The following is a 15,177-nucleotide window of genomic DNA, read 5'->3' as shown; positions in this document are numbered from 1 at the left end:
ACCCTTGTCTACTGTAAGAAACCTGGGCCACTACAACTACTTGGAATATTCCAGTTCATCTTATTTGTCTTGATACCACAGGTGGCACTGAGGCAGAAAAGATGGAAAGTATTATGAAAATATCTATGAATATGCAGGGAAAAAAAGCATTTTTTCCTCATCTTTTCTCATCAGGCGTTAGAGAACACTCAGTTTGAAAAATAAATGCCTAAATGGAGTCTCCATTGCTGGAGACATTCAAAACCCGCCTGGACACGTTCCTGTGCCACCTGCTCTAGGTGGACCTGCTCTGGCAGGGGGGTTGGACTAGATGATCTCCAGAGGTCCCTTCCAACCCCAACCACTCTGTGATTCTGTGAATTGAAGTATCAAATTTATATATTTCTTTTAGAAAAAAAAAAACAACAAAAACCCAAAGATATTTAACTTCCTGTAATGGGACACCTTCTTTGGGAGACTGTAGGATCTTAAACACTGAAGTCCTACAGACATCACTGTGCTCTGTGTCTGCGTCTGTCCTCCAACCAGGACAGCAACAAACGGGTAACTTGACCAACTGCTGATATGGCTGATGCATGTGGAAAGGAGACTAACTTCTCTATAAATTATCTCAGTAATTTCCTTTTGTTATCAAACTAATAATTTTATTTGGCTGCCTGTTTTATTAATTTCCTGATCAAGTAATTTGAACTTATTGAGTTATTGATTCAAATTTAATTATAACATTAACTCGATGTTTACATTGTTTAAATATAATTAGCTCAAAGAAATTTTAGTAAATTTGCATAATAAAAAGCTTACTGAAGATACTTTTTTTTTTACTCGTGTTTTCATATGAAACTCACTATTCTGTCAATTTCCTATAGTGTCAAAAGCCTAAATGCAGAAAGAACCCCAGTTAAAAATACTGGAAATTATACAATTTTGCTTACTAGCTACTATGTAGTCTTGTTATACTGGCAAAAAACAAACATCAGCTCCATTACCCATTTCTGCTCATAACCAAAACAGCTCTGAAAGTGGGCTAAACATTTGAAAACAGACAGAAACGCTGACATTTCTTCTATGATAATTTTAATTTCTTTCACACTGAACCCTTGACAGTTTTATTTTTCACTTGAGATTTGTAAGGAAATGGGAATGAAGGTGCCATTTTTTGTCATAATTTTATCCATGCTTTCACTATTAGTCCTGCAAAGACATGATGCAATCCAAGATCTCAGATAAATGAACTGACAAAACAAAAACACAATTTAGAGACAGAAATTAATTTTTTGTTTATATGAGAACAGTATTTTTTTTTCTGTTAGGTGAATTAATGGGAACAACAAAAATAAGAACAAATTAATTGGCTAAACTGATGTGTGTCCATTGTCATATTTACTTTATCTTCTATGTGGTCATTCTAAACAACAGGGACATTATTTTTGCAACATTTCTATCCCGGATGAAAAATATACCAAAGGCAGAAATATCCAAGAGGGTTCAGAGTTAGATAACGTGCATATGAAAGACGTGAAAATATGTTCTCTATAAGAGCATAAAAGAACTTCACTTGACTTGCATGACTTTTTGTATCAAGCATGCTACAGCAGTCTTTTGATTCTAATATGAAACTATAGTAAGGATCATTGCACTAATGCATGAGGATTTGTGATAATGTTGCAGAAATTTTACTGTCAAAACTGAACTGCAGTGTAATGACTTTTGTTATCATGGTTTCTAATAACTATTCAGCATGAATTGACCCTACATATGTTTTACTGCAATAATATGTCAGCTATCCAGAAAGTAAAAAAAAGAAACAGAAATCAATAGGCCTCCTCCCTGCAAGCTCTAACTATAATGTGGCCACCTGAAGATAGCGGATCATGAATATGAGAATGAATATATTACTTAAATTTTAAAGCAATTATAATTTGCACAGAGACTATTTTCAAATAGAAGTTATGTGAGCAAGAATAATTACCAAAGTTTTGTCAGACTCTGCCACCTGCAGTGTTAATGACAGTTTCAATTATATAGGTTCTTAACATATAATGACATCTCATACCTCTATATTCAAGAATCGACTGTCATTTCAGTATGAGAACAAATGCTGATGTCTACAGTACAATCATTGACATGTTAGCATAATACATTGGAAGTACCAAATTTTACTCATGGAATAGATATTCTAAGATTTTTCAGTACAAAAAGAAATATATGGTAAATAATTAGATTTGGTTTTCAAGCATAATCATGTTCCTTGTGCTAATATGCTTGTCCATTGAGATTTCCAGAAGAAACTGCTGTTACATATTCGCACAGTAGAGCTGTATTATGCAAGATATATGTAAAATAATGTGTCAGCATTATAAAAAAAAAAAAAAAAAGTCTGCCCTCAAAAGCAAACGTTTAGGAAAAATATTAGGTACTGAATAGAATGTATTTAAAGATAATGTCAAGATCCACCAGAATTTGTTCCAGTGTCATCTAGAAAAGATGGAAATGTGCGATTCATGCTATAATGAAGGCAGCACATCCACCACGTCAGACGTACCATGGTCAGTGGAAGATATATAACCAAATTAAAGAATGCCTTCGTGCAGGGAAGTGTCTTTCTCAAAGAGAGTAAACTAACAGACAGTAAGAATATCAGACTTCACTGATATTTTATCAAATTAAAATTTAGGATAAACATAAATGCTTTGTCGTAGTGATTATATATGTAATGAATTATCTTTGCAGACAGAAAAAATATTAAATATTTTATTTTTTGTTAATGACACTAAATATTACATACTTATGGTCTGACCAGCAGCTATCAAAAAATATGATACTTTTTAAAAATATAAAATTAATTAGGTAAGCAAAACATCATCTTAAAGTCATATAGCCATTGCATCTCTACAGTCATCTGAAATGTCTACAAAATACTGTCTAGAGATAGGATTACAAATGAACATTAGCAGATTCTAATGTCTTTGGCACACAATAAGAGTATGCTTTAAAAGCTTTCAAATGCTTGAATGCTTGATTAAAAAAATTGTACTTAGTCAAAGGAACATAATAGTAGCTCAGAATTTTTTAAATATCTGCATTTAGGAGTTTAGTTTTCAGACACACTAGAGTGACTATCCCCCTTTAAGTGTAACTTGCTTGTTTTTCATAACACAATAAACGATGCCTCCAAATACTCTTGCAGAGAAAAGTAATATTGAAAAACTGAACATCAGCACTGTAAATATGAATGAAGCCAGAAAAGGTTTCTCACATGCATGATGTTGTCCTTATACGTCATAAGAAATTTCTGAAATGCTTGTGTTCAAGAACCATGGTCTTCCGATTTATACCAGAAGCCAGGAAAGTATCTGAGGTTATAATTTGACAAACAGACTTTTAATGGAACATACGCACTATAAAATTAATAAAAACTTACTGTAGCTTTCCTCTTTTTAAAAAAAAAAAAAAGATTAAAACAATGAAACATCACCATTATGTCACATTATGTATGCCTTTCTACTTCACAGAAAGTTTATTCTCTATTTACATCACTTAGACTAAGGTCCTCTCTTCGGTAGGACACTACTGACAACCAAGAATGTTTCTCTCTTCTGACCATTCACTTCTGTTGTTTTTCTATTTGTAGGGTTTTTGCCTTCCTCATACATTCTCTGATACTTCTTTTGGCATTCAGTCTTACCTCAGAGTGAGGTAAGACTTCCCTCCTTCCTTCTATGAAGCTTCTTCCTCTTGTTCTTATCCCCACCCAACACACACACACAGAGGAATCCATTTTTTAAAACATCTTACACAAAAAAAGAACTTTAGAAACTTCAACTCTTCTTAGTTAAAGCTGAGATCTTTAACTGGCTTTTTGATTTCAGAAGCTTAACAAAACCAAAAAATCTCATGGAACTACTTAGAATCAAAGAATTAATAATATAATAATGGGACAAAGTTAAGAAGACAGAAGCAGAAGTAGCATTATACATGCAAAAGCATCATACTACCATTTTTATAGAGCAACTTGTCATTAATCACAGGAATTTATGAAAGCAAGGAGGATTTTCTCATTGACAATAAACCTGAAACATGCATGTGCGTTATCTGCCAGGCTACTGTCTGTTATAACAGTCATGCTAGGCTCTCCTTAAATATCTAGAGGAAGTTACCAACATCCAGAAAACATCAGTGGGAGAGGAAATCCCCTTCTCATCCACCCCATATGTATAGCAATAAGAAGGAAACATTCATCTTCTCCAAGAGCATGCCTTTGCATTCTCAATGCAGAAGAAGATACAATGCTTTTTATGGGCATAGACCCTCTATTCAGCAATGTATATCCCCTCCACTCAATAAGGGCACCTTCCTCGGTGCAAAGAAGCTTGCAAAGTCCTGACAAAACACTTCATCTTACCATAGCATTATTTCACCTATCACCAAGACGAAGTCTTTTCTGGGATTGAACAGATCAGCTACTTAGAAGCCCAAAGCAAACCTACTGCATTAATTAGAGCAGTTACTATATCCAGTTAAAATTATGAAAAAAAAAAAAGAAGTCAATTTGCCTTTTACATTAGTATTTGTAAAAATTGGCTTAAAATTTTGAGTAACTATATATAGGGAAGAAAGTTCTCAGGATTTAGGGAAGGATGAACACAGTTTCTTCTTCTTGAATGTTCATGTCACCGTAATGCATATATATAGCACAGCACCTAGAAAAAATCATTATTTTGACACTCCTCCAGAATTGATTTTCTCTTGCAGTTGTAATTTGCTTATTAGCAAAAACCTAAGAAGAAAATAAAGCTTCTTTTTATTGGAGCTGTATGTAATCAACACATTTTTGCCTTTTGTAATAATTTCTAAATACTTTCTTTATTTGATAATTGTAGAAATACTTTTTTTTAATTGTTGGACTAGTTATTCATTTAACAAAGTGAAGGGTTATCAAAACGCAAATTAGATAAGTTGTTTCTGTAATCCTCAAATTAATATTGTGAATAGAATGCCTCTTCTTCATACACATACCACTGCTGAATGGCACAGAGGACTGTCAGAGATTCTAAACACTGCCATCACTAATTTCTAACACAAGCTATGTATATGTATTGTAATGCTGATTATAAGCTCCTATAGAACAGCAACATACTCATAACCATTTTCTTCATAAACAAGATTTTTAAAAGCCAAGCAAATGATTATGTAGCAATGCTGATGAAACTAGATCCTGTTGGTATTGCATTGCTATTTTGCTATAGTTTACTATGCTTATTTTATTGTATTCAAATTGAGAAGGTAAAAAGCAATAATGTATGCCAACTCATTTGCAATTTTGTTTGCTTCCAGACTACATCATTGAGATGCATGGTAATATCATCCATACTATGTCCAGAAGAGGTTGAGTGGGAAATCTGTTTCACAAATATTAGCAAGAACTATTAAATTCTGAGAATGTAGAAGACAGATATTCTTACATCCAGAGAAATAAAAGGTCCAGATGATAATGTAACATAGGTGTATTTTTCTGTAGAGAGGTTTGAAGAGAGTATACCCTTAATTCTGCAATCAGAGAACAATACTTTAAATTCCTTCTAGAATCCAGTCCTTTTAAGAAAACATTTCAACACTCATAGCATTGCCTCTGCAGAACATAATTGACGCTCACTTGGTGAAGAAAGATAGGCAATATTTTCTTCTGCTTTTTGTTTTAAATCTCCAACTTATTCTCCAAGTATGGTTGTCCCTAAGAATATATGACTTAAAACCAGTTTTGTTCTTGAAACATAGAAGGGCTATGGAGTTAACAAAAATATTTTGGAAGGAATTTTCTTATTTATCAGAAACAAACTGAATACACTGAATTTTAAAGTTAGAGATTAACTGAGGTAGTATATGAGGAAATGGGCAGTGGATGAAGATAGTGGTATAAGACATAAAATGGATTGATAAGAGTGAAGTACTAGCAAATAATCTGAATTTCACATCTAATTTATTTATTTGAAGAATTCTACACTGTATTTTTAGAGAACGGACTAAATATCAATATATTAGGACCTGGTTTCTGCAAAAATGACTTCAGTTAATGAAGATTCTTACCTGAAATTGTTGATGTGAACTTCAGGTCTGTGTGCACGACAACTTAAATGCGTACTAATTTTCAGAAACATAGACATGAAAGGCAAGCAAGCAATAACCTAACTGAAATATCTGAAGTCAATTATACTTTGTATTGATAGGCTTATATTTTGAGACTTATCTATAAACACAAGGGAAACACACAGAAAAAGTCTTTTCTGTGAATTGGCACTGTACTTCTACAACAAAGTTTTACAACATCACTTGACTCAGGTTCCACAGGTTTCACTGTTATATTTTTAAAAAAAAATCCTGTCCTTTTAAATATAACTAATTAGTCAATAAAACATTACACCTGGCCACTATACCTCTATGATGGAAATTCTTCAAACCAGATTTTACCTTTTTCATTTCAATGATTTCCAAATTAAAGGTTTACAGAGTCTGACTGTAGTTGTAAAACTCACAGTTTCCAGAAAAAGCATTTTATGCAGAATGTTGAGGTTGACATTTTTAATTGAGGTTGACACAATTTTAATTACCACAAAATATATTTATATTTATATAAAAAAATAAATACATTTCAGGTGCAAAAGTGGAATTAATGAATAATGGATTTTGAATATCTTACATGAATGGCTCTGTAAAAATAATAAAAAACAGAGCAAGCAAGCAAAAAAATGAAAATACAAAAAGTGTGAAACAAACAAGAAGAAAATAAGAATTCAGGTGCTAAGTATTAATAACAAGTATTCTATTATTATTAAGTAGCTGCATTAACCAAATTAATTTTGGAGATGAGATAAATGAATTCAATGAGTGATATTAGCATTTTACCTGCTGATGATCTCTAATGGCAGCCTCCACCCTGATTCTATTTTCATAGAGTCCTGCGAGGTCTTTTTTACTGTTTGAGTAGTTGTTCTGAGAGACTTGATATTCTTGAGCTAACCACAGATTTTCTTTAATGATTTGCTCCAGAGCAGCCTAAAGAGAAAAGTAATTAATTACACTTACTGCAAAATACCTTTCTAAAAAATAAAATTATAGGTCACCTCCACGATTTCCCCAAGTCATTCACTTATGAACACCTGCAAAATATATAAGACAAGATTATGGTCTCAGTGAAACAAATGGAAAAACTGCAAACAAATTTCAAGTGGTTAGGATTTTGCTGAATATATCTATACCGCAGTAAATGTTATTAATAAATGATTTATATAGAAAATTATGTCACAAATAGTTACAGTAGAAATTACTAAAAAAAACACATCCTCTATCTTGCTACATAAGAAATTCTCTTGTCTTAACTGCCAGATTTTACATCAAATTCTTCACCCACAGTTTACTTTTCAAAACTTTCACTTTCCAATTTATTTGTAAAACTGACACAATGCAATATTGATGTAACTTCTAAAAAAATTAATATTTCCAATTTGATTACCTTGATTCTAAAGACTAATACAATTTTTGACTCTCATAGTTTTCTATCAGGTGAAGTTGAAGTTGTTTAAAATTTATGCTTCTGTAATAATAAAAATTTCCATTCCTTGAAATCTGATTTTGACTGAACTCCTTTTGATAATAATGCAGCAGTCACATACTTTTCCAAGATATTTTATCTAGGTTACAAAGATACAATCTGATTTACTTTACTGATTTTAAATTGATTTTTGTCAAGGAATTCTATTTTAATCTTCATTACTTTTCCATTAAAAGGCACTTGGAGGAAGGGGAGCCCAGGTAGAATTTTACCCACAGAGTTAGTTGAATATTGAAATTTCAGAGACTTTTGACATTCAGAATTTCTTTCAATTTCATAACTATAAAACAGGATGGCTGATTTTCACCTTTCAAAATATTCCTTAAAATACATTTTTAATGTACATCTTCAAAATACGTTTTTAAAACATCATGGCTAGTGATGATACTGCTACCCAGCAGAGAGGAGAGATGGACAAAAAACTCTGCAACAAACAAGCTTGGAACTTATTAAATTTACATATGTCGTTGCCTGTTGGATTTGGGAGGTATTTCTGTTAAAAATGCATGCACATTATAAAGTGGAGTGGAGGACAGTTTACAATTATGAGAGTGTGTAGAAGCCTGGGCCAACTAATTAAGCCCCAATGTCCATGTGATGAGTGGCTGCCCTTATTTAAGGCAATATTTTAAAGTCTTCTAAAGCAAAAGTTATAGTCTAAAAGCTATCAAAGGTAGAAGAGTCTGCTTAAGAGTCTAGTTGATACAAGAGGGAGGACTATTTGTAATTCCGTGTGCTGTGGGTATCCTCGCAGAAAAGCAGAGCTAGCAGAACAGCTAGAGTAGTTGGAGCGAGTGTCACCATCGGCTGCTCCCTTGATGAAGCCTGTTGATCCATCAGGAGCAAGAGCAGCCCTCTGACCTGACAGTCCCAAACCACGAGGGAAATGTTACCTCAGCAGGTGGGGAGCAACCACCTGTCCTAGTAGTCACCTCACCAAAATCCGAAGAAAGGAATCATAAATAATTTTGGTTTTATTTTTGAGAGAGGAATATCATATGTTGTTCTGTTTACCTCCCTGCTCCTCTTCTCCCCTTCAACAGACTACTTTTTAAGTCAAAAGATGCATGTCCAAGGTAGGAAAAATATACTTTGAGCATAAAGGAATTTAGATTAATTTTCCTAGGTCACTGCTTGAAGGTTCAAGCCAACATTTATATGTGAATTGCAACAAGACCCTGTTGCTGCTAGTTCAAGCTTTGTTTGGAAGGACAACATAAATACATGCTGGGAACATTTCTGAAACAACAAACGTTTTACCCATATATTACAGCTGCAAGTTTGCCCAGAAACCAGGAGAGCTAGGGAACTTTGGTAAAATTCAAACTTTCCTTTAGTATCTCCTGTGTCTCTAAAAAAATCCTGTGAATTAGTAGACTAATAAAGTGTAAGTTCGTCTGGGGTCACAGTGATAATGCTGAAAAATCTGTATGTTTTCTGAATCTGTTCCCAAGTGGATAATTTAAATTCTCACCTTTCAAAGACAAAACTCTCCAAGGGAAATAGCAGCATGCCTGAACAGGTTCCCAGCCATCCCTTGGAGCTACTTGAATTTTGGGAGTTCCCAAGACAGCATATTAACAATGATTTTACTCCTTTTTCTGTGCAATATCTTAATTAAGATATATCCACTTTTGTATCTGTATTTATATGTAATTTCTGAAAACTGTGACTATAAACTTGCTGTGGTTATGCAACTAGATAAAAAAAATTCTTCCTAAATGGAACTGTCACTCTCTACATCATTACAATAGCAAAATGCTATGTGTCTTTCAGAAATCTCTAAGTAATAAAAAGAAAGATGTAGAATTTAGTGAAGAAGATGTGATTATCAACTTATTTATCTTCAGGTAGAGGTAAAACCTGTTTTTCAGGCTGATACTTTCCTTAACAAACATACAATGCTTGATGTTAATATGTTAGCATTCAATACTTGCAAATAGTATTTTCAACATCACAGTATTTTCATGTATGTAAGGAATATAGGAAAATGACAGAAAAGTTTGCTTGTAGAATATGAACACCAATATAGTAATTTTCACCATATAGACACCTGAGTACAAAATGAGTAAAGTCCTACTATTTTGTATAATTTAAAATGGCCCAGACATTTTGACAAAAAAACCCCAATGTACCAAAGAAAAGAAAACAGCTTTCTCCAGATTTTGTAAGACTCAGTGGCTATGTCTATATGACCAGCTATACTAGTTCCCCAGTCCCAAAAATTGCTTCACTGTATAGTTTATGTCAGCTGAGGCAAATAAAGTGAAATGGTTCTTTCTCTAATTCACTCTGTTGAAAGATGAGCTGAGGTTCAGAAAGGAAAGAGCATACATCCTTTAAATACCCAACTGTCACTCCCTGACGTTTCTGCAGAGGATTTTCCAGAATGTAGGGAAGGAAAAAAAAGTCTTTAGGAGCATTTTATCCTTATGAAAGAGGAATGGTCACACTGTGACCAAACTTGGCATGCCAGAATATACACTAGAATATACACCGCACCTCTTCTGTTCCAGGAGAATGGAGATATGAATCTCAAAACTGATCATAAGACATTTTAGTAGACAATCCTGACACTTTTTTTTATCTCTGGCACTCAAACTTATGAATTTGTAGACTTGTGAACTGATAAAAAGCACCATGATTCATGTGCTTGTTCTTTTTGCGAGAGGAAATTTCTACCTGATTCAGCACATATACTTTTTCCTCTTTATGTTCTCTTATTCAACACAGCAGTCTAGGAAGTGTCTCTGTTTTCCTGGAACAGCAGAAAGATGGAACACTTTTTTTGTGTGCTTGCTGAACACATTAAGAATCATAGAATCATAGAATGGTTTGGGTTGGAAGGGACCTTAACAATCATTGAGTTCCAACCCCCCTGCCATGGGCAGGGACACCTCCCACTAGACCAGGCTGCTCAAAGCCCCATCCAGCCTGGCTTTGAACACGTCCAGTGATGAGACATCCACAGCTTCTCTGGGCAACCTGTTCCAGTGTCTCACCACCCTCACAGTAAAGAATTTCTTCCTAATATCTAATCTAAATCTCCCCTCTTTCAGTTTTAAACTGTACCTCTCATCCTATTGCTACGGTCCCTGATAGAGTCCCTCCCCATCTTTCCTGTAGGCCCCCTTCAGGTATTGGAAGGCCGTTATAAGGTCTCCCTGGAGCCTTCTCTGCCCCAGGCTGAACAGTCCCAACTCTCTCAGCCTTTCCTCATAGGAGAGGTTCTCCAGCCCTCTGACCATGTTCGTGGCCCTCCGCTGGACCCGTTCCAACAGGTCTATGTCTTTCCTGTGCTGAGGACCCCAGAGCTGGACACAGTACTCCAGGTGGGGTCTCACCAGAGCAGAGTAGAGGGGCAGAATCGCCTCCCTGGACATGCTGGCCACACTTCTTTTGATGCAGCACAGGATGCAGTTGGCTTTCTGGGCTGCAAGTGCACATTACCAGGTCACATTGAGCTTCTCATCCACCAACACCCCCAAGTCCTTCTCCTCAGGGCTGCTCTCAATCCATTCTCTGCCCAACTTGTATTTGTGCCTGGGATTGCCGTGACCCAGGTGCAGGACCTTGCACTTGTTCTTGTTGAACTTCATGAGGTTCACACTGGCCCACCTCTCAAATGCAGTTCCTATCTGCTACAATACAAATTCATGAGACAATAAAATACATGGAAGCAAGAAAAAAATAAAACCACCAAAAGCCCTCCTCAAAACTGTCAACAAATTGTTAGCTCAACGGCTGCTGAACTAGGCAATAGGAAAGCAGATGCAACACCATGCAACACAACGATGAGTTATCAATCCAGCACCTCAGGCCAAACAGAATTTTTTTGTAATAACTGAACTTTTAACTAAACCTTTAAGGCTGCAAAGAGAGATCACCGCTAACCTAGCCGTGACTGTTACAGACAAGCAAGGGATACTTGCTGTCTGCAGTACAGAGGAGACGTGTTTCTTGTTATTCTTCCATCCTTTTATGTACACTAATACCAATCACTTTGTGTTGCCAGTGATCCAAGAACTATTTTATGGGTCCATATTTGTGTGACAAAAGTTTGTAAAGCATTGTAGAGACAAATCTTAGGATCAATGATTTTGTCCACATAATGATATACCTATAAACATGATATAAATTCCTGTGGTTCACAGGGTCAATCGTCATTTCAAATAGTCACTCTGACAGCAGTGTTTTACTGAAAGACAAGAACAATTGATTTTGACAATCAGGTGTATGAGCACAATAAACTAATTATTAAAGGATCTATATTAATTGGTTATACTACTTAAACTTGATGTTGTGAAGAATGAAATTAGTTTCCCCAGGCAGGAATGACTGTTTCTTTTGTACACATAAAGTATCCTGTTTATAATATGAACAGCAAAATAAGAAATTACTGTATTCATGTGACTCTGTACCTCCCACTCCACAGACCTTCCCCAGAGGGGTTTAGCAACGTTTTCCCAGTAGCGTCTGTTACACATCATATGTGTCCCTTCCCAGGGCATAAAGAGCATAGCGATACCAAGTTCCACAAAGTCATTGTAATACAGTTGTCAAGTCCCATGGCTATGGAAAAGAAAGTTACTGTAAAGCAAGAATGAGGTATTGGGGTTTTTTCCCCTGTCTGAGGATCGACTGATGCAACTAATGCTTATTAGCAAACAGTTTGGGCTCTGCAAGTCACAGAATCTACAGCACAATTTGAGCTGATATAATCACTGATTCACTCTCCTTACTTGGGACCTTCTGTTGATGCTGCCACCAGCATTTGACGGTCGGTAATTTATGCACCAAGGATCACACAGCTACTCAGTAAATCTCTAGAACTGCATTCCTTTTAAGGTAGACAGCAGAAACAGCTGAGCCCTGCTTGAACAAGCTCTAGCATAAGTCACAGGATTTACGTTGTTGATATTATATACTGATCTAACACAGATTTTTATAGTGCCTGAGCTGAAACTGGTCTTTCCCTGTATCTGCAGCCAAAGGAAAAAAATACATAGCCCTGAGTTACTGAAACTAAGTCTTCATCTGAAAGACAGTATCTTTTTGCATCCATGGCATGAATTTTTGCTTTATTATGCTTGGGAAGAATTTTAGAAAGTATATACACAGACTGACAGAGGGAAGTGAGAGATCATATTTTTGAATAGTTTGCTAGAGACCATTTGGAACAAATTAATTACTCTTTCAGTAGGAAATGTTTTCTGACAGATTGCATTTTTCCTATCTTCAAACTAAAGCAACAATAACTACAAGTAGCCTTTCACTGATAACACAGCACTCCAAATGGCAGTTCCAACAGTTTTGAAGAAAACAAGTTTAATTCTTATAAGGACTCAAGTGGAGAAATAATATGCGGAATAAAACCAGATATACATCAAATGTTTTGAAGAAAAATTCTGTGGATGGCAAGCTATACAAATGTAAATGCTGTTAAAATAGTAATAATAAAAAATGCTACTTAAATAATAAAGTTACTAAAAGAATATCAGAAAATATAAGCACAGACCTGTCTGCTTTAACATTACAAGTATTCAAAAATAAATAGTGTGTAATACTTTTTGGGTCACAATTCTTCCAAAGCGGAAAAATATTTTTGTTTTTTCATATACAGTCTTTTTTATGTAGGAATCTTCTTGACTTCCCCAAAGTTATTTTTGGCACATGAACTAAATTGTATTGACATTAAAAAGAGACCGTGGTTGTAGAATAAGATTTGAATGCTCTAAGATTTTTTTCCGTTGATGTACCTCTTACCCATGATTATATTGGTTCAGAAGATATGAAAATAAAAGGATGCAAAAATTTGAAGTACTAGAAATATTTAAGTTTATACCACTTCAACCTTCTCTAGAGCCCTGGAAATGAAGTAAACACATAAATCTTGGGAAAACAAAGGATTTACCAGTCTAAAGGCCTAAACTTGCAAAGCAAGTGATTAAGCATTTTTAGTCCTTTCTTTATCTGCAGTCAAGAAACCCTGACTACAGGGAAGAAACTTTTGCTTTGTGGTGTCCAACCTCTTTGAAAGTTAAGAAGTGGCTGTTCTGGAATTCTTCTTGTAATGGTTTCAATGAAACTCCAGAGATTTTTGCATATGCTCCAGCATCAGATCTGTCAATAGCTACATTTCAAAGAAGTTTGGAACTAGGAACTAGAGGAACTAATTGTTTTTCAGAACATAAAGACTTAAGTATCTCTCTCATCTCTACCAAAAGTTTGAAATGTTTGTCCCTGCCTTGCTGAATAGAAATGTACTTTAATGGTGCTGCTTGACAATTAACTAATTTTGTTGTGGATAAGCAACAAATACATTTTTTTATTGAAAGAATCGACAACAGCAGAGCTTTGTCTAGAGCTAAAATTTTGCCTCTACTTCAATTTTGTGATCAGTCATCATCACAAATGTTCAGAAGGAGAAAAGCAACATTCAAGATCTTTAAAAAGCAACCGGATATTTTCTGTGTTCATGTTGCAAAACCAGAATTTGGCACTGGTTATACATGTCAAGCTTTTATGCATTATGTATAGGCAAATTCAAGGGACATGTAGGAGATTAGAAAGTTCCTAAGTCTTGAACCAATATGAGATCAATTTCAAGGTCTTGGCAATTCTCCTCAATAGCTCCTGAAAAAAAATGTAAATTCATGCTGGGAAGCACACTGAAGAATTGGTAGTGTGTAAGAAGATAAAGAAAATGAATTGATGAAGACAGATCTTCAAGGCATCTGGTGCCACGATTGCGTTAGGGCTCAGTATTGATTTGCTGACAGCAACTGGGATATGTCACTTAAGTAAGTCACAGTCCTTTTCTTTCTTGATATCATGGAAACTGGTTTCAAAGCACTGAACTGGAAGTAAAATCATGACGCCTTCAGGTAGTAGGGGTCACTGACTCCACCAGTGGTGTCAGGAATATGGCTTCCTAAGACATAAGTGCAAATTAGTAACTCCATAGAACTGAGAAATAAAAAAGTATTAAAGTAAGCAGAACACAAGTGAAAGTTCAAAGGCAAAAAAAAAAAAATTGAATAAATAACACTGCTGTTGCAGAAAACATGAGTGACAACAGACTATAAAACAAAAAGGAAAAGCAAACACATCTTGGATTTGATGCTGTGGAAAACTGTAACTTTAAGAGATTTTATTACGAGTTAATTGGAAACAATTGTTATGATATACAGTGCCAGTAAATCAGGGATTGATTGAAGAGGATCTCATCAGATCTATTGGTTCTGAACACTAATGGAAGAAGAATCAATCATTCAAAGACCAGAAAAGATAAAAAGAAAATTCCTTAGAGCTATGCAGTTGGTTGCAAAATGCCTCTATATCACAACAGATGCTTAATTTTTTTTTTGAAAAATACATTTGCTTTAAAACCAACATTTGTGTTGATTGACAATAATGTGGAAACAAGAAACATAAAAATGTTACTTTAAAGTGTGTGATATACTCTAAAACTTTAACACTTGAATTTAAGTTCATTGTTGCAGACTTTTTCACACAGGAAGTTTTTATTTCAGGAAAAGTAAACGGTACTTGTTTGGAATAAAGTCAAT

General features: G+C 34.9%; 1 protein-coding gene across 1 annotated transcript in view; it reads right to left on the bottom strand.

The window, feature by feature from the left end:
- Positions 1–15,177, bottom strand: part of CCDC178 (coiled-coil domain containing 178) — a 168,846-nt gene that overhangs the window by 56,303 nt on the left and 97,366 nt on the right. The window contains exon 17 of the mRNA XM_074146850.1: positions 6,901–7,050. Within this exon, the coding sequence (XP_074002951.1) occupies positions 6,901–7,050 (150 nt within the window). The remainder of the gene's footprint in view (positions 1–6,900; positions 7,051–15,177) is intronic.

This window comes from Numenius arquata, chromosome 4 (genome assembly GCF_964106895.1).
Source record: "Numenius arquata chromosome 4, bNumArq3.hap1.1, whole genome shotgun sequence".
Classification (NCBI taxonomy): Eukaryota; Metazoa; Chordata; class Aves; order Charadriiformes; family Scolopacidae; genus Numenius; species Numenius arquata.
This window is presented reverse-complemented; position numbering and strand designations above follow the sequence as displayed.